This window comes from Lissotriton vulgaris, chromosome 2_1 (assembly GCF_964263255.1).
Source record: "Lissotriton vulgaris chromosome 2_1, aLisVul1.2, whole genome shotgun sequence".
In the NCBI taxonomy this organism is placed as follows: Eukaryota; Metazoa; Chordata; class Amphibia; order Caudata; family Salamandridae; genus Lissotriton; species Lissotriton vulgaris.
Window position 1 is genome coordinate 1554354557 of NC_141687.1, and position 19179 is coordinate 1554373735.

The 19179-nt window shown below is 42.4% G+C and overlaps 1 protein-coding gene across 1 annotated transcript in view; it reads left to right on the plus strand.

Annotated features, from left to right (window-relative positions):
• SLC12A8 (solute carrier family 12 member 8) overlaps positions 1–19179 on the plus strand; it is a 740719-nt gene that overhangs the window by 658888 nt on the left and 62652 nt on the right. The window contains exons 10-12 of the mRNA XM_086957437.1: positions 7822–8740; positions 12404–12501; positions 18845–18962. Coding sequence (XP_086813563.1) covers positions 7822–8740; positions 12404–12501; positions 18845–18962 — 1135 coding nt within the window. The remainder of the gene's footprint in view (positions 1–7821; positions 8741–12403; positions 12502–18844; positions 18963–19179) is intronic.

Below are 19179 nucleotides of genomic sequence, written 5' to 3' on the forward strand. Positions count from 1 at the left end.
AAAAATAACATAGCAGTAGGTACAAAAGAGAAAGAAAAAGGCCTAGGCCTCATTCCCTTTTGTAGCATATCCGCCTCTTTTTGTAAAAGAGACCAAAACTAAGCCTCAGCCAATCAGAGGAGCCTCATCCCATAGAACCCTCCTGAAGGAACCTCAGAGCCTCAGATTTTCTACTGCACGTTGTGCTTAGGGAGTCTCCTTTGAGCTCTGCTCATTTTCTACTATTTTGAGAGATTTTCTTCAACTTTTTTCTTCAGGATTGTTTAGAGTTTCTTCTGATATGTCTGACAAGGAGAAGAAGGCCCTTTTCCAGTCATGTTCCACCTGTGGCAAGAAAAGGTTATATGTGGAGGACAGGCATAAGGACTGTATATATTGCCTGTATCCTGATCATAAGGCTGCGGACTGCAAGATCTGCTGCACCTTCTCCATACAGACCCTTCGGGGCCATGAGGGTCGCCTCCTCACTTGGCTCCAAAAATTGAAGTCCAGAAAAGAGACAGTGTCAAGTGACAGTGAGGACTCTTCTTCAACTACATCATCCAGAAGGTCAGTCAAAAGGGGTAGGGTTTCCCCTTCACCCTCTGTGGAGCGTCCTTGACTGGACAACCTAAAGCGGACTCTGTGATATCACAGGAGGCACAGAGGAAGTCCCGCAACCCTTCGGCACCCCTTACAACTCCTCCTGATAAGGAGGGCAGGCGTCTTGATAACGCAGGAAAGAGGTTCTCGTCAATGGCTAGCCTTCTGGTGCGAGCGGCGAATACTCTGGCGATATTGGGCAGGTATGATCGCCAATTGTGGTGTGACCTTTCACCTTATTTGGATTAACTTCCACAGGAGGCGAAAGGGGAGGCCAAGAAAATTCTGCAAGAATGGGAAGCGACGTCAGCTGAGGTGATAGATTGTGCCATGGACATCGCCACTACAGCTTTTAGATCTTTGGCTGGAGCTGCAGTACTTCGTCGCAAGGGATGGCTCAGAGCGACATGGTTCAGGCCAGAGGTCCAGAATAGGATCTTGGACCTCCCCTTCGACGGAGAGGCATTATTCGGAAAACACATAGATGATGCCCTCCAAGAGATAAAGAAGGATACAGAGACGGCTAGGTCTCTTGGTACGCTTCAGTACCGGAAAGCTTCTTTCAGGGATGCCAGGGGCAGGAGTACCACGTCCTATAGAGGCTCATACCAGCAGCAAAGGTACTCGTCATATGGATCAACGTCGCAACAGTATCGTCAGCCCTATCATCAAAAACAAGGTCAAGCCTCGACTTTCTCTAGATCGAATACCAGACGGAAACAGAACCGCAAGGGACGTGAAACGTCCAAGAGGCAATAGCGGCGTTCTGGCTCTGCCTGCTGAACCCACCTCCATGACAACATCTGTAGGAGGCAGGGTGTCACAATACCTCCGCAACTGGTCTCAGATAACATCAGACCGTTGGGTGCTCAACATAATTCGAAAGGGCCATACCTTGGAATTCACTCAAATCCCACCTTCCAAGCCCCCTGCTGCCATTCCATCAAAACATCTGCATCTCTTGCAGCTCGAAGTTCACCAGATGCTCCTGAAGGGAGCTGTGGAGCTGGTTCCCTTATCTCAAAGAGGGAAAGGATTCTATTCCAGGTTCTTCCTGGTGAAGAAGACGCTGGAGAAATGGCGCCCTATTTTAGAACTCAGGGAGCTAAACACCTATCTCATTTCCCAATCCTTTCGGATGGTTTCCCTTCAGGATATATTACATCTCGCCAATCCAGGAGATTTCATGGCCACTCTCGCTCTCGAAGATGCGTATTTTCACATACCCATTCACCCTGCACACAGGAGGTTTCTACGATTTTCAGTAGCCAAGCGTCACTTTCAATTCAGAGTTTTACCCTTCGAGCTTCGCTCTGCCCCAAGAATATTTACCAAGTGCTAGCACCGGTGGCAGCTTTCCTACGGAAACATCACTTTCAGGTCTTCCCATACCTGGACGATTGGTTGCTGAAGGCCCCGTCCAGGGAGGCTGCGAGGGAAGCGGTCAACGCATGTACGAACCTATTCCAGAATTTGGGTCTTACTCTCAACAAGGAAAAAATCATCTCTGATTCCGTCCAGGACAGCGCGTTTCCTGGGGGCCATCTTGGACTCAAATCTCAGCAAGTCTTTCCCATCCTTAAAAAGGCAGATAAAACTGCCAACCATGGCGCTGCTCTTGAGAAGAAGGTGTCTTTCAGTACACCGTTAAAACTCCCTTCTGGGGGAGATCTCCTCATGCATCCCTCTAATCCCTCACTGCAGATTGCGGATGCGGCCTCTTCAAGAGCAGCTAGACAAACGGTGAAGGCAGGTTCACGGCTCATTCGACGACAAGGTGACGATTACTTTCACAATGAAAAGAGTGGCCTTGTGGTGGACAAAACAGGAAAACCTTTCCCAAGGTCTATCCTCGTAGGCAATCCGTCTCCTCAAGTGGTGACAATGGATGCGTCACTGGACGGCTGGGGTGTGGTGCTTCAGGATCTTCATGTCAGCGGGTATTGGTTGCCCCAGCACCGTCTTCTTCACATCAACCTCCTAGAACTCAGGGCTATCAGGCTAGCACTTCAAGCATTTCTTCCTCGACTGCCGGGGTCGGAGGTTCTCCTCCGAACGGACAACACCACGGCCATGCACTACATAAACAAGGAAGTGGGTACCAGGTCTCTTCCGTTGTCTCAGGAGGCCCAGAAGATTTGGAAATGAGCTATTCTTCACGGAATATCACTGCGGGTGGAACATCTACCAGGAGTCCTAAATGAAAAGGCGGACAGACTCAGCAGGCTATCGTCAGTCAGTCACGAATGGGAACTGAACCAAGTGGTCTTGGAAGAGATTTTTAAATGGTGGGGCAAACCCTCAATAGATCTATTTGCCACCCCGACCAACAAGAAATGCCAGTCTTACGCAAGCAGGCTTCAAGGGTCATTAGGGAATGCGCTTTCGATAGCTTGGTCAAGAGCATTTGTGTACGCCTTTCCCCCCATTCCAATGATCCCGAGGCTTCTCAAGAAGATCAAAACGGAACCGAGCAAGATGATCTTGATAGCCCCTGCTTGGCCGGGACAGTTCTGGTTTACAGAACTTCACCTTCTGTCACTCGTCCCTCCTCTTCCTTTGCGGACGATTACGGATCTTCTCACGATGTCCCACGGACAGATTTGGCACTCGGATCCAGAGTCATTACACCTGTCTGCATGGCTCCTGAGCAGCGAGAATTCATAAACCTTCCCATCTCAAATGAAATAAGAGAATTTCTATCTCAAGCTAGAGCTCCTTCTACTAATAAAACTTACCGTTTAAAATGGAAAAGATTGACTCTTTCTCTTCTTAGCCTCATCAGCTTCTACCTTATCTATTGTCTTTGGCTAAGACGGGATTGGCTCATTCATCCATAAAAGTTCACTTTGCAGCGATTTCTCGCTACAGATGCTCGGCATCTAGACCTTCTCTCTGGTCTTCAAGAATAATAAAAAAAATGATCAAGGGTTTGTTTCGAGTCTAACCCCCAGTGAGGCCTCCGCCTCCTGCATGGCATTTGAATTTAGTTCTCGCACAGCTCATGAAGGATCCCTTCGAACCAATTCATCGTACAGACATAAAATTTCTTTCATGCAAGTTGGCTCTCCTGCTTGCCTTCACATCGGCGAGACGCATTGGGGAATTGTAAGCTTTCCCAATACAGAAACCTTTTCTCCAATTCAAGAGAAATACTGTGATTTTGAGGACTAACCCGAGGTTCATACCTAAAGTGCCTTCAGACTTTCACCTAAATGAACGAGTGATTCTCAAGTCTTTCTTTCCTCAACCTTCAACACCAGCGGAGAGGTCACTTCATTCTCTGGATGTGCAGCGGTGCTTGAAATTGTATTTGGATCGCACCAAAGGGTTTCGTAAATGTTCACAATTATTCATTGCTTTTGGTGGTCCTCGCAAGGGCCTTCCACTTTCGAAGCAAAGTATTGCAAGATGGATTTCCAGTGCTATTTGTTGTAAAGTGTATCTTAATCTCCTTATCTGTCATCTGTCTTCTCATGCGTTCCAGCTTGTCTGTATTTAGAATGTTATGTGTGTCATAGAATGCTTGCTAATAGATGGGTATTCACTTGGTGTTGGAAGGCTGAGCTTCCAGGAGGACAGCTCCTGGTGGGGCTTACTTGACTGCTTACTTAACCATTTAACTACCATCTTGGTTCACCTATACCATCTGTAACTTCAACTACAATAAATACTAACTTGGAACTACACCTTGACTCCATGAAGATTATTACTTTATTTCACTATTCTATATTGCCACTCAACAGCGGGTAAGCCGCTGGACAGCAGGATTAGAGCACACTCCACAAGATCCGTGGCTTCATCTACAGCTCTCTTCGCGGGAGTACACATCAGAGACATTTGCAGAGCTGCAACTTAGAGCAGCATGCACACCTTTACGAAGCATTATGCTTGGAATTCTTGACACAGGAAGACACAGCTGTGGGCCAGGCAGTCCTGAGGAACCTCTTCCACTAATTGGTGAGCTTTCCCTACTATCCCTCCTTCCTTTTTTATGCACATTTTGTGTTTACTGTTGATACAAATTGTTTTTTCAGTATATAATTTACTTCTGCTTTCATGATGTTACAGAGGCAATCATGTTTCTTTTTATGTCACAAAATGTGCTTTATTTCTTACTGCTAGCTACTCTGATACAATCTATGGGAATCTATGAAAGTTCCAATACTGGGGCAAGAAAACAAGTTACTTACCTGTAACTTTGGTCCCCCATTATTGGTAACATCCATAGATTCCCATGCGCCCACCCTCCTCCCCTGGGAAAGCTCAACCTGCAGCAGATGTGGTTACTGTTACACAACGGCTATGAAAATCTGAGGCTCTGAGGTTCCTTCAGGAGGGTTCTATGGGGTGAGGTTCCTCTGATTGGCTGAGGCTTAGTTTTGGTCTCTTTTACAAAAAGAGGCGGATATGCTACAAAAGTGAATGAGGCCTAGGCCTTTTTCTTTCTCTTTTGTACCTACTGCTATGTTATTGTTGTTACCGAGACTCCCATTCCAACGACGGGGAATGATACAAGCTATGGGAATCTATGAATGTTACCAATACTGGGGAACCAAAGTTACAGGTAAGTAACTTGTTCTCTTACATACAGTGCAATACAGTGCCGTTGGCTACCTTATCAGTCTTCTCTAGTACCAGGACACGTGCATTGTGCAAGTATCGTAATTAAATACATGAAAGCCCATCAAGCAAAGCAGGATGCATTCCGATTATGACATCAGATTTGTTCTTATAACTGAGGCCATCGTTTACTATGTGTTAGGGATGGTTCTAACCAAGTGTCTCTCCCCAATGCAAGATGGCACAACAACAGTGCTAATCAACCTTTGTGGGCAACAGTTTTCTGTGAACACAAAGCTAAAAGGTGTTTAGGGTTGTGCTGGCATGCTTTTTCGCACGGATGTGGCTGATGACGTTGACGTGTTACATGTGGTTAATACCACAGAGTGCTATTTTTGGCTGTTCGTGCAGAGCAGTGCTTCAGATCTTTCATCGGCTCTCCTCTGCTTTGAGCAAATCTTTGTGAACCTCGTCGTAAGTGACAAATACAGAGCTGTAGACTCTAACGAGTTTGTAATGTCCAAACCTCATTTCCCCTCTTCACATGGTTATGTTTTGGGGAATTTCCTGTCTTGTGCTGTCGGGTCCACCCACAAATGAGAGAAGTGTCAGAATACACAATGGTGGGACATCTGTTATTATTTATTATCTATTGAAATTGTGTATACTACTGGCATCCGATTGTCAGGAATCAGTTCCTAAAATTGATTTTAACAAAACACACTTGGAATTACATGGCAGTATGGGTAATCCAGAATTTGGAATGTTACACATAAGTTATGTTCCTAAATTAAGATTGTTGTGAGGATTTCATAAATAGCTTTCCTTCATCGCCGTTATTGATTAATTAGATTTTTTTCTTTTAAAGTGTTGCATGGTTCATACACAATGAAAATGCATTGTAAGCCGAGGTTTGTATGATGGCTTGGGTATTGCAGATTTCTCACTAGCCAACAAACAGTATATATCTCTGTGATTGGAAAAGTCTGACAGGTGTAATGCTGTTTTACTTTCATAAGCTTGGCTTCAGGGCAACACCTTAGAAATTAAAAAATTGCCAGCTGTTTTTCTTTTTTCCCCAGTTACTTTCACTATTTCTTTTATTTTAGCTGTTAGGTTTTTAAGGAAAATCTTAAGGAAAAATGAGCAGAATTCGAATACCTTTCTGAGCTTTTCCACCTCTTTCCCCCACTATTTGCAAGAAGATGGAAACGTCAAAAATAGGAAATATTGACCACCACTTAGAAGCTTGCAAATGCTGTGGTGCAAAAACATGTTCCCCAATTTGATCTGCCTATGAAAACAAAAAAGGGCCCTTTTATCACAGCAAACCTTTTGCTGATACCATATTTAGAAAAAAAACATTCTTGCACACAGGTTCCCATTTGAAAATATAAAAACATCTTACTACATTATAGCTATATTTTTACAGTCTCGTCCCTCCAGGTTAAATCAGAATGTATGGATACCTTCGCAGTCCGAAACATGTTAAGGAATAAAAAGGCTACAAATCTGGCCTGGAAATCTTTTGTGGGACAAAGCTATGTACGGAGATTTTCACTGTAAAGAAAGAGGTGGTTTCACATTGCCTCACACGCTTATGGCTCATTGCTTTTATTGGTCCTTGCTTTAATGGGACTTGTAGCTTTCATACTCATGTTGATTCATGGATATTGTTGTTTGTTCATGGAAAATTAGAGCTGTTGAGTTAAGAAAGCAGAGAAGGTAAAGCTTTATCTTTGCCTCAGTATCCTTAAGAAAACTGAAAAGTCCAGTAAGAAAAGTAAGGAGTTTTTTATTCAGAGGAAGGATTTTAATGGCTAACACCAGGTTTTCAGCACTTACAAATGTGCTGGACTTTATTGCCGAAACAATGTAGCTTATAAGAAGCCAAGTATTGTTCGTTTTTAGAAGTAGTTAGGCAGTCTCTGGTAATCGGGGTGATCTGAAAAATAATTGTTATACAAAATCATTATTATGATCGATATGCTATCATTTCTCTGTTCAGCTGTCAATTAAATGCTTCTCACCAGTGGGAATATTTGCTCAGTTCTCTACAACACATTGTGTTCTTTACAAAATGTTATTTGAAATGTCAATACATTAATATGCTATTCACTATAAAATAACCGTGAAATGCTTTCTGTAACTGTTCTAAAAGGATTTCAGCATAGCATAGACTTTTACCCAATATAGCCTTAGAGCGTGTCGTAGCAGGCTCTACCGGCCATTAAAGTCCTGCTCCATCGTTAAAAGCCCCATCCAAATGTGAAGGCCTTTAATAAGGAAGTAGGCTTATAATGGCCGGTGGAGCCTGCTGTGAAGGTCTCTAAGGTTATTAGAACATTTCACCCATAGAGGGCAGAATGTTCTAATTTGTAAATCCAGGCCTCACGGAGCCCGAGGGTGTGGAAATCTCCTCGGGCTCCATGAGGCCATTGTTCACAGCAATAGCTGTGAACAAACATTGGAATGTTGATGCTTCGGACTTCTACTGGCCATTAGAGCCCAGAGCACTTCGCTATCTTCAATGGAGCGCTCGACATTCCAGTATCCTAATATAACTTAAGAATTGTATTCATATTGTAAAGGGTAATTTCATGTTGTTTAGTTTTGTTGCTGTTGAATGCTATCTAATAACGTTTATATTGTGTCTTCATTTTACCTCCAAAACAGAGAGGTCCAAATAAAACACCAGTAGCAGCCATTGTCTTGACAAGTCTACTCACAATGGCATTTGTCTTTGTTGGCCAAGTGAACGTACTTGCTCCTATCGTCACCATAAATTTCATGTTGACGTACAGTGCAGTCGACTATTCCTATTTCTCTCTCTCTATGAGATACAGCCTTCATCAGGAACGCCAGAGCAGAAGACGTTCAAGGACCGTTGGCTCCTCCAAGCCTCTCATTTCTGCTAAGTCCCCTCGCTACGGATCGGATGGCATTGTTTCAGAGAGTTACACTGGCACCTTGCTGGAATTCACAAAAGATATGGACCAGCTTTTCAAAACAGTTTCCAAAGATACCATTAATGGTAAGACAAAGGAAGAAAAACTAAAGGACGAGCCCAAAAAGATCAAGCAGGGAAAAACAAGGAAGCCTGCGAAACAGACACTGCAAGATAGTTTTCTGTTGGATCCCAAATATAACTTTGCCCTTCCACAGGAGGGCTTTACTGTGCAGGAAGTTATTAATGACCACGAAAGTAGTACTGTTCCAGTAAGAACTAATTTGCAAGAACACAGCACTCTCCAAGAGAATCCTAATGTACAAGAAACTGCTAATGTACTGGGGACACAAACTGGTTATGTTACTGTGCAGGAAGTAATTAATGTCCATGAAAGTAGTACTGTTCCAGAAAGAACTAATTTGCAAGAACACAGTACTGTCCAAGAGAATACTAATGTACAAGAAACTACTAATGTGTTCGAGGTACAAACAAGTTATAAGCCGAGACAGAGGTTTTATGAACAGATTGAACAGAATGACAATGTGCCGCATCAAGGAGAATCTGCAGAATGCAATGGAGAGATAGTCAGGAATGGAAGACACATCTCTGCAGATCTGGGAAACTCGCAGAGGCAGACGAATGAAGGTAATCATTAGGACAGCAGTGATGCTGAAAGTAAAGCATGTCTGTGTTTTCAGAGGGGAAAAAGCGAATAATTGTTACTTCTGCGGCTTTCGGCCTTAGGCTGTAGGCCATCTTAATATTGCCATCTCACTGTGATTCATGGGAACAATTTTCATTTTAGATTTGAGGGTAGAGCGCATGGTGACAAAGTTTAATGAAAAGAGCAAATGCATGTTACATCTCTGTGTTAGCCTGCCTGTACACAGGTTCATGGTAATATGGGAGAAAGCATCAAATGCATTTTCTTGCTCCCTTCATTTGAAGACACATCGGCTAAGCCTCTGGACCTTGGGTTTACTGATATTTCAATATGGCCTAACAACCCATGTTTTATATTGATGTCGCCTTCTATTAAAACTCCGAAGTGCTGGTATGACTTCAAGCAGCTTCAGGATAATTGGCCACTGAGTAATGAATTAAAACAGTGTTTTGTTAACTTACCTATAAAAAGTTTGTGTTTCACCGTAACAGTAGTAGGATACTTGAATAACAGTATTGGAAAACCTCCTCTGCGCATGTTATTAATCTGAATAAAAAATAAAAAGGAGTAAGGATTTCACCGCTGTGTCAACACAGTTGAATGCACCTGAACTTATAAGGATTTTCCTCTGGTCAGCTCTGCATCTCGAAGAGTGACCTCCCAGCATGAATTTGGCATAAAATGAATGAGATGAGGTTGTGGTCACATAGCCAGAGAATAGTTCCCTAACTGTAGTGAGTTTTTTCTTAGAATACACAAATGTCATACTTTAAGTTGTTGTTATGAAAATTCTTTTTGATAACATGCGCCCAGTACTTAGCAGTTACTTTGGCGTTATTAGACTTCACAGTAAATCTGCTTCATACCAAAGTTCATTTATATTGTCCAAAAGAAATAACTGAGGGATATGCTTTAGTTAAGGAAACTAAGCTCTCTTATACCTGACCTAGAAAGAGGCGCCTCCTAATCATCCTTACGGTCCTTATGCTTAAACAGTAGTCGGAGAACAGCAAATGTTTATATCAACAATCCACCAATTCTATTGATTAACTCTAGAGCCAAGGCATGAGCGGAAGGAGGCACCCTAGCAATGATCTCATAAAAACAATTTCCAGAACAGACAAATTTGAAGTTTGGTATGCCGATAGTTTAGAAGTGTATCTGGCAGCTAGTGGTGGAGCACTTGAGAATAAAATAGGAAATTAGTTTAGGTAGAGGTAAACATTGAACAAGAAAGGGGAAGTGGTTGATCCTTTAAGTGCCTCAGCATTGAATTTGAGGTGTTCCTAGCAGAAGAGAGCAAGTGAGATGATGAGAGACCAGTCACTGAGATTAGCAGCAGGCATCTAATGGTGGCTGCATATTTTCTCGAATGATGTAGTAGTACAAAGCAGTACTAGTTGGTCACTATTGCTGTAAGATTTCTTCCCTAATTTTTCTGGGGTCATACTGTTCGACTTTAGTAAATAAACGTAAGATGTTAGCGAGGTGGGTTAGCAAAGGTATTTTAGTGACTGGCATGGGATTGAATGGGATATGTTTGTCAAGGTTTGAGGGGAACCCTTGTCATTCCTAGGTAGAAATTTTGAAAATGCTATTGTTGGGCTGGTGATTAATGAAGTAGCTAGCGAGAGTAAAAGGAGGGAAGGTCCAGTTTCTTTCTTAGTCCTACCCTAATTAAGTGACTTATGGGAGCTATTAGTGTTTGAGCTAATGTTATTTTATGTTGAGGTTATTGAAAGAGCACATGTATGCATAAGCTTCTTGGCACTGCTTATAAAACAAACTGACTAATGTGAAAGGAAGGTGAAGAGCAAAATAAAATGGAGCATTAAAAGAAAAATGACTAATAGCCAAAAAGTGACCAAGAAACATCGAGTTACTGATAAATAAAATCCATGTTTGCAAATTGAGTAAGTTGTGCTTTGCGTACAAATGGGAAGGTTGCAAGTTCCACGTCTTGGCTGCAACTAGAGTGACGGCTGTCAAATAAAGTTTCTATTGTGGATTCGAGAAGTAAAAGTAGGGCAGTGTGAGCAGAGTTAGATTTATGTTGGGGATTGTGTCAGGAAAATGTCATACCATGAAATTTGGAGTTGACTGACCTTCTGCATGTGTAATGTTCATAGCTTTGACAAATACCCTATTTTTTACTGGAAGTCAATGGAGCTAGTGAAAAATAGGGCTGACCTTGTCTTTCAGAGTTGTCATGCTGCTACAATTGGCACCATTTGTAGGCTGTTTAAAAATGTTGCCTGGCAGCCTAGATGGACCGAACTGCTGTAGTCCAGACTAGCACGTCCAACAGCACTGACTGCTATAAAATGGAGTTTGGGCAGAATAGATGTAGTATTTAAGGGTTTTTATTTAATGGCACAAAACAGTTTATAGTGAATCGTGCTATCTATCTGGCTGTCTAGGGACAGATCGGCTTCAGTGAAGATGCTGAGATAGGGAATGAAATGAGAGGGTTGAGGAAGAGTACCTATCACTGACGACGAGCCAGGATCCAGCCCTAATGGTTATCAAGTGAATTTTCTGGATTTTAGCTAGTCTTAAAAAAGTTGGATCAGCCAGTATACCAAGGTGGAAGACAGGCAGTCATTGAATCTCAGGAGGATTCTTAGCAGGTCCTTTGGTACGGGCAGCAGGGACCAGCTGGTTGTCAGTATACATGTAAAAAAATGGACCGTGGCCTGATGAGGGAGGCTGGGCAGCGGTCGCATGCAGATGTCAAACAATAACACCAAAAAGAAACCACAGCTGATATACTTGGATTTGGAATTTTAAAAGTAGAATAACACTTTTATTTTTGTCACTCAGAAAGTATCTCCTCCAGTTTAGGAGTGTGCCCCGAGACCAACCACCTCAAGCCCAGAAAGGAGAATGGAGTGCATGCTGGTCCTTGATGCTGTCAAGAGGTCTTTGTGGGGCCGGTGCCCCAGTACCACAGATAAATGATGTTCAAAGGATTGGCATATAACAAGGACTAGCTCTTTACTGTAAACAGGTCCTGAGGGAGACAGGGCCAACCCCATTATACTTAATGGTCTGTACTGTAAACAGGCTGGAATCACCTCTGAAATGTATTAAGTATGCCAGCCTTTACAGTATTTTCCTGCAGCTAGCTTAAAACGGGCTTCTCAACCAATTTCCCGAGGTATGGCAGTAGATAAGTGGGTTTGGAAGGTATTTAAATCTTCCAGAGACAGAGGGGGCTTTTTAGCAATGGTTTGATACATAATGATTCCAGGAGAAGTCGACAAGCCAACTTCTCAAAGAACCGCTTAACCAGGCACAAATATGTCATGAAGAGTTTGGATTGGGTTACATAGTGGACCGTCCAGGTGACGGCATAAGTCTAACTCACTTAGATGGCAAATATCGGATCAACTGTTCGTCCAGGTGTATGAGTGAGTCCAGAGATTAGTTGTACTATATTAACTTTTGCGATGTATGTAAGATCGCAACTTGGAGAAAGTGTATCATCCACTGCTGCATAGTTGATTGCAAATGTCCGCCTTTCTAAATCATTGCTAACCAATTTAGTTAATTTTGCAAAATCCCGGAAAGTTAGAAAATAATCATACGGATATCGAAGCAATACAGTAAACCGCGTTTTTTTGGTTTTTTTTTTTTTGTAGATTCACCCATAAATGCCAGATCTCACGAATATGAAATTCACAGTATGCCGACGTCATTTTACTCCAAGTTCTGCAATCACTGGATTTCCCTCATTGGTGTGAGTAGAGCTGTCCGTTCTGATGTTGGTTTCACAATTTGAATATTGTTGTGAAATATAGTTTTCATGTCACATTAACCTGCTTTGAGGTAAAGTGTTTTTCCAGCAGTGACCTTCTGCATTATGGCAATATCATTCAGTTCTACTATGAGGTTTTTCCTGACATACTCTTGCATTGAATGTTCATTTTTTAGTAGCGCTGCTTCGCTATTTTTACTGCAAATGTATCATTAGAATTGATTTAGTGAATGAAGCTGGTAAAATGGGTCCCTTACAGGAATGTCAATAACACGGCCCTTCAAATTATTTCTACCATAGCGCAAGCACAGGGCTGGTTTTGACATAATAATTTGCCTTTGTCCCCACTGCTGTGGAGAAGCTGGTCCTTGTGGCTGGTTTACTGCTGTCTTAGAGATACTGCTCACTGCCCATAGCAGTGCAGTACTACCCCCAAAGGACAGGCAGGGGCTACAGTGGCTCCGAGGGCCTAGTGACGTCCACACAGTGTTTGAGAAAGTGCTTTTTTGACACTCAGGTTCTAGTGGTACACAAGGCCTCACTGCATCCCAATACTGATTGTCTTATTACTAGTATCAAGCGCACCCTTATTGTTATTACTGCTGTGTTTAAATCGAAATGTAGCAGTTTTTAAAATACGATCCTTTATTTAAATGGGCCATTATAGTGTTAATGCTGACCCGTTCCTTTTTTTGTCACGTCCAGGATGAAATGGTAAACTCCATAGGCAATATTGGGTCAAAATTGACCTCCATGAGTCAAAAGATTTACTGTGCTCAGTTACAGAATGTTAATGTACAGATCTATTGAGCTATGCATTTTCAGGCCGTAGGCGTGATGTATAAATGAAGTCTTCAAGTTTGAATGAGCAGCTAATTAAAACTGAATACATTTCCCCTCTCATATAGCGCTAGTTTTCTTTATTTATATATTTGATTTTCCTTTCCTCTCGTATTATCCTTTTTCAATTTTTTTGCATGCTTCAATGTTGTTATTTTACCATCCCAGGTGAAAGGATGTAACTCCTTTTTAGGTCCAAGCCTACCAGACAGCATCTCTATGGCTTGCTTAAGACATTTTGGCGACATTCTGAAAGCTGACCTAAGAGTGCATTCCGCTTTTTTTCTAGCACACAGCACAATTTAAAGGTCTGTAAATGAACTGTGTAAATATTTCAGAATATATCAGAATTGGAAAAGCACAAATGAAACTCATTTCCGTGTAATTCTGAAGTGTGCTGAAAATAAATATTTTAGTACAATCAAAACAAATCAATATACTAGTTGATGCTATTTCCACACATTATCGTTTCTGCGCTGTATAATTTTATCAGTAAAACTGTATGTTGATGCAAATGTCATAGTCATTTAAATTGAAAATGTGTTGTCTGTAATGTCAGTCAAGGGTGTGGAATTTAATTAAATATCTACGTGTCCATGGGACAGGTTGCTTCATAAATCGACTTGGCCTGTAACAAACTCCACCTGTCCCTTTGGTGCCATGTAGTGCGGCGATAAATTATGGCAGCATTCTCATTATATAATGATTATGCCTGGGCTCATACCATAGTAGTGTTTAAATACTTGCAAGCCCCTTTCATGGTTCCATGTTTCCGCAGATCTACATACATGGGCTAAAGGTAGTGGTAAGCAATAGTTCCAGGGTTAGAATGCCCTTTTGAGTCTGTGTAAACCTAATAACTTGCATGTTTTAAGAGTTTTCAACAAGTCTTCTCTAATCTTTCCCATACTGAAAAATGTTGGAAATTGACTCCTGATAATGGCAGACATAAACCTTCTTCGAGAGTTGGGAAAAAAGTACTTGGAGGAAAAGTAAACTTGCATACACTTTTCACACGAGCAAATCTAGACATGCATATTTGCTCATGCTAAAATGCAGCTCACAAATATTTCTAGCAGTTCTATTTCTTGTTCTACTTCTGTAATACATTCTTGGAAATTAATGAAAGCCACTGATAGCTGCACTTAATGCAAGGACATAAACCATGGGTGCACTTTTGAGACTTTCATTAATAATTGGGCCCCTAATTTGGTCTGGCTTTGACCGTGACCTTTTGCGTTTATTAAAATTCTGTCGCTCTCTCTGTATTGACTGTCTTCACTTTGAGTGACAGCATTCTGCTCTTTCACAAGGAGCACATTGGTGCCATTATCTACTGTGGCAGTGTGCTTTTTATGACCAAAAACAATTTTTGCTTTTGCCAATGTTTGTTATAATGGTAAGTGCCCAGCAGCTCCCACACCAATAAGGTTTTACAAAAACTATGCCAAAACAATTCACACATTGACAAAACTAAAAAAGCCGACCACCAGTTTCAGACCTACTGACTTTGCCAATGCTTGTTTATTTTTTTTTACCATAATATTATTGAAACTGGTTACATTGATTTTCCTTTATGAATATTTTTGGGAAATACTAGCATGCATCAACACATGTTACTAAATGATGCTGCAAAAAAATGGTACCTGAAATTTTACAGTAGTTTAACTAAATGTTTTTTTCTTGCTTTCATTTTTTATGAACAGTTTACATTGAAAGCAATGAATCATCAATCTTGCTTTCAAGATTCTGCAAATATTTGCATCAAATCAGAGAGCATTCTGGGAGCATTATACATAGCCTCATATTGATAAACTTTGTAGACGTGAGTACACATTTTTATACAGGATCCATTGTCCGAAGTGCCGTCAGAGTTTACAACATTTACGCTCACTCTAATAATAAAGGCTTTCAATTAATGAACCATAGATAGATGTTCGAACAGCATTAACATATAGAAAAAAATATTACCTTAACTGCCGACCGTGCCCTTCCCTGATCCATAAAGTGGTACTGGAAACTGGAAACTGGCAGCCAAAGTGTTTGTGCTGCAGGGGGCTGGGCCTACTTGTCCCAAGGACATAATACACATGAAAACTTGTTGCCCTTGACCTCAAACAATATATCCTGGGCGTCGGGCTATAGGAATTCCACATCCCTGGTCAGTGCACTACCACACCATGCACACTTCACTTGACACCACTCTATGCCACTCTACAACACTCTACGCCACCCCACTCTATGCCCTCTACTCTACGCCCCTCCACTCTCTGCCACTTTACTCATTGGCACTCCACTCTCCAACACACTACTCTACTTCACTCTATGCCACTCCACTCTAGGTTATTCTATGGCACTCCACTCTATGACACTCCACTCTCTGCCACCCCACTTTACTCCACTCTACAACCCTCCACACCACTCTACTTTACTCCTTTCTACAACACACTATTCCACTTTTCTACTGGACACCACTCCACTCTATGCCACTCGGTGCCACTGCACTCCACAACACTCTATGCCTCTCCACTCTATGCCACTCCACTCTATGCCACTCCACTCCACTCCCCTCCACTCTACACCACACCACTCAACTCTACACCGCCTCACTCTGCTCTACTCCATTCTACACCATTCGACTCACAACACTTCATGACATTCCACTCTACTCTACAACACTGTACTCCACTCTATGCCACACCACTCTAGGCCTAATCCTGCGGCACTCCACTCTATGACGCTCCAATCTACGCCACTCCACTCCACTCTACTCTACTCCACTCTGGTATAATCTATGACACAATACTCCACTTTACTCCATTGCTCGACTCTACACCACTCCACTCTATGACACTCTTTGCCACTCCACCTTCCAAGACTGTACGAGACCCTACTCCACGCCCCTCCACTCTACATCCTCACTTCACTCTACACTACTCGACACCACTCAGTTGTACACCACCCCACTCTAAACGGCACCATGCCACTCTACACCACCCCACTCTACTCCACTCCCCTCCACTCTGCTCCACTCTAGACCATTCTACTCTACGACACTTCTTGGCACCCTACTGTACAACACTTTACTCTACTCTACTTTACTGTACTCCACTCTGTGCCACTCCACTTTACGTCACTCTAGGCCGTTTTGTGGCACTCCACTCTATGACATGACAATTTTCGTCACTCCACTCTACTCCCGTTCACTCTATTCCACTCTACAACACACTACTCTACTCTACCCCAATCTATGCCACTCTATTCTATGCTGCTCCCCTCTACACCCCTCACTCCACTTTACACCACACCACTCTACTCTACTCTATTCCACACCTCTCCACTTTACATCATTCTACTTCACGACATTTCATGACACTCCATTATACTCTTTGTAGTATTAACTACTACAACATGCTCTATCTAGGGACCTACAAGGGCAGGTTGTAAATACTTCAGAGTGTCCATAATGCTGTGTCATGTATGCTCCTGAACATTCCACGACGCTCATCTATTGGCACTGATACTAGTAAGCTTCGCTGGCTTCCCATTAAGACTAGAATCTCCTCAAAGCACTATGCTTTGTTCTTTGATTTCAAAATCAGAAAGGACCTTGCTGCCTCTTCCATCTGATCAGACCTTATCTTCCTGGACAAAGTATCAGATCTTCAGGGGCTGCTCAGACAGTGATCCCTAAAACCAGTAGAATATGGCTGGGTGGTAGCTCATTCAGCCTCTTGGCTGCCAGACTCTGTAACTCACTCCCATTAAATCTTAGACTGGAAACGTCTAAAATCTTATTCAGGAAAAAATTGATAACTTGGTTTTTCAACCAATTCTGGGGTCAGTAATCTGTACCTTGCAGGCTTTTTCATCAGGCCCTCAGTTGGAATCCAACGCTGGGACATTCTGAATTGGAGTAACAAGTCACTTTATAAATTGCTAACATAACATACTCTACGGAACTCTACACCTCTCTACTCCAGTCTATGCCACTCCACTTTACACCACTCTAGGCCATTCTGCAGCACTCCACTCTATGCCACTCCACTCTACAACACTCCACTCTAATCTGTTTCACTCTACAACACACTACTCCACTCTACTCCATTACCCCACTCTACTCTTATTCACTCTTTGCCACCCCACAGTATAGACACTCTATGCAACTCCACTCTACTTTATGCCTCTCCACTCTCCACCCCTCACTCCACTCTACACCACTCCACACCTCAACAACCTGCTCTACGGCACTCCACTCTATCCTACTCCCCTCCACTCCACAACCCTCTACTCCGCTCTATTCCCCTCCACTTTACACCACTCTTTGCCACTCTTGGCCATTCTTTGGCAGTCCACTATTCAACACTACACACTACGCCTCTCCACTCCACTCGACTCTACTGTGCTCTACTCCACTTCACTCTATACCTACTCCACTGTGCTCTATTCCACTCTACGACACAATACTCCTCTCTGCGACACAATTCTCCACTCTACACCACTCCACTCCAAACCACCACACTCTACTTCACTCCACTCTACACAACTCCACTCCACTTTACACCACTCCACTCTACTTTTCACCACTCTACTCCACAACAGTGTACTCCACTTCACTCAATGACACTCCATGGCACTCTACTCTGTGCCTCTACTTTATGCCACTCTACTCTGTGCCAATGTATTCTATGCCAATTTACTCTTTGACGCTCCATTCTATGACACTCCACTACACTCTGACATTCCCCTTCACTCTATGCCTCTCAACATTCCTCCACTCCACTCTATTCAACTCCACAACACTCTACGCAATCCCACTCTACATCACTCCACTCTCATCCATGCCTCTAATATTTAGCCATGCTGAACAGCAGCCTCATTGGTATACAACATGTCTAAAACACATTGGCAAAGCCAATATCGCTTGCATAGGCAAAACCTTTTGGCTTTGCCAGCGCTTGTTATTTCTCCTTGTTTCCTCACATGCACCCTGATTTGTATGCAGAATTCTCGCTACTGAGTCGCTGACAGTTCCTTTTCAGCTGTCCTAAAATTCCATTTCGCAGTTTATGTTCTTGCCTCAAATACATCTAGTCCCATGTTGGCAAACTTTACACACATGCACTTTTTCATATATTTTGGTTTATGATTTTGGTGTTGGTAAAGTCCTTATTACTGCAGTATTCAGTATTTTGCCTGTGTACTGCGACGCCAGCTCTTGAAATGTATTTCTTTCTTTACAAGCACAAAGTAGAGACGTTTTGAACAACATAGGGATTTTCATTTGACAATATGTGTGCATGTGTGTTTTTTGAGAGGTTCAGACTCAGATTTGAGTGCCTCTCAAAAAGACAATCCCAATAGAGTCTTGTTAAATTTCTTTGTGAAATCAAAGTTGAGGTTTATATTTAATCGGCGTAATTCATATTTTAATGCAGATACAGATGTGATGAAGAGCCATAATTAATGTTCTTATTTTCAACAGGCGATAGGTTCTTTTGTAATAATGTTTGTAATTCAATGGATGTATGCCCTGGCCAACATTGGTGTTGCAGCAATTCTGTTTCTATACATTGGGCGAGTAAGTCCTGGATTATCCCCAGGTAGGTGCTGCTTTTCCATATATAAATATATAACATATTTTAAATCAAATTACAGTGGTGTATGTTGAGTGTTTTAGCTTTAAAGGGTTGTTGCCTTATTTAGAGTTTTCTGCTGATACTTGGCTTACTCCTTACAGTACAGCGGTCCTATGCACTCTATATAGGGTGGACAGGACACATTCTGCATTTTGGTGTATCTTGCATCCACCACTCTCTG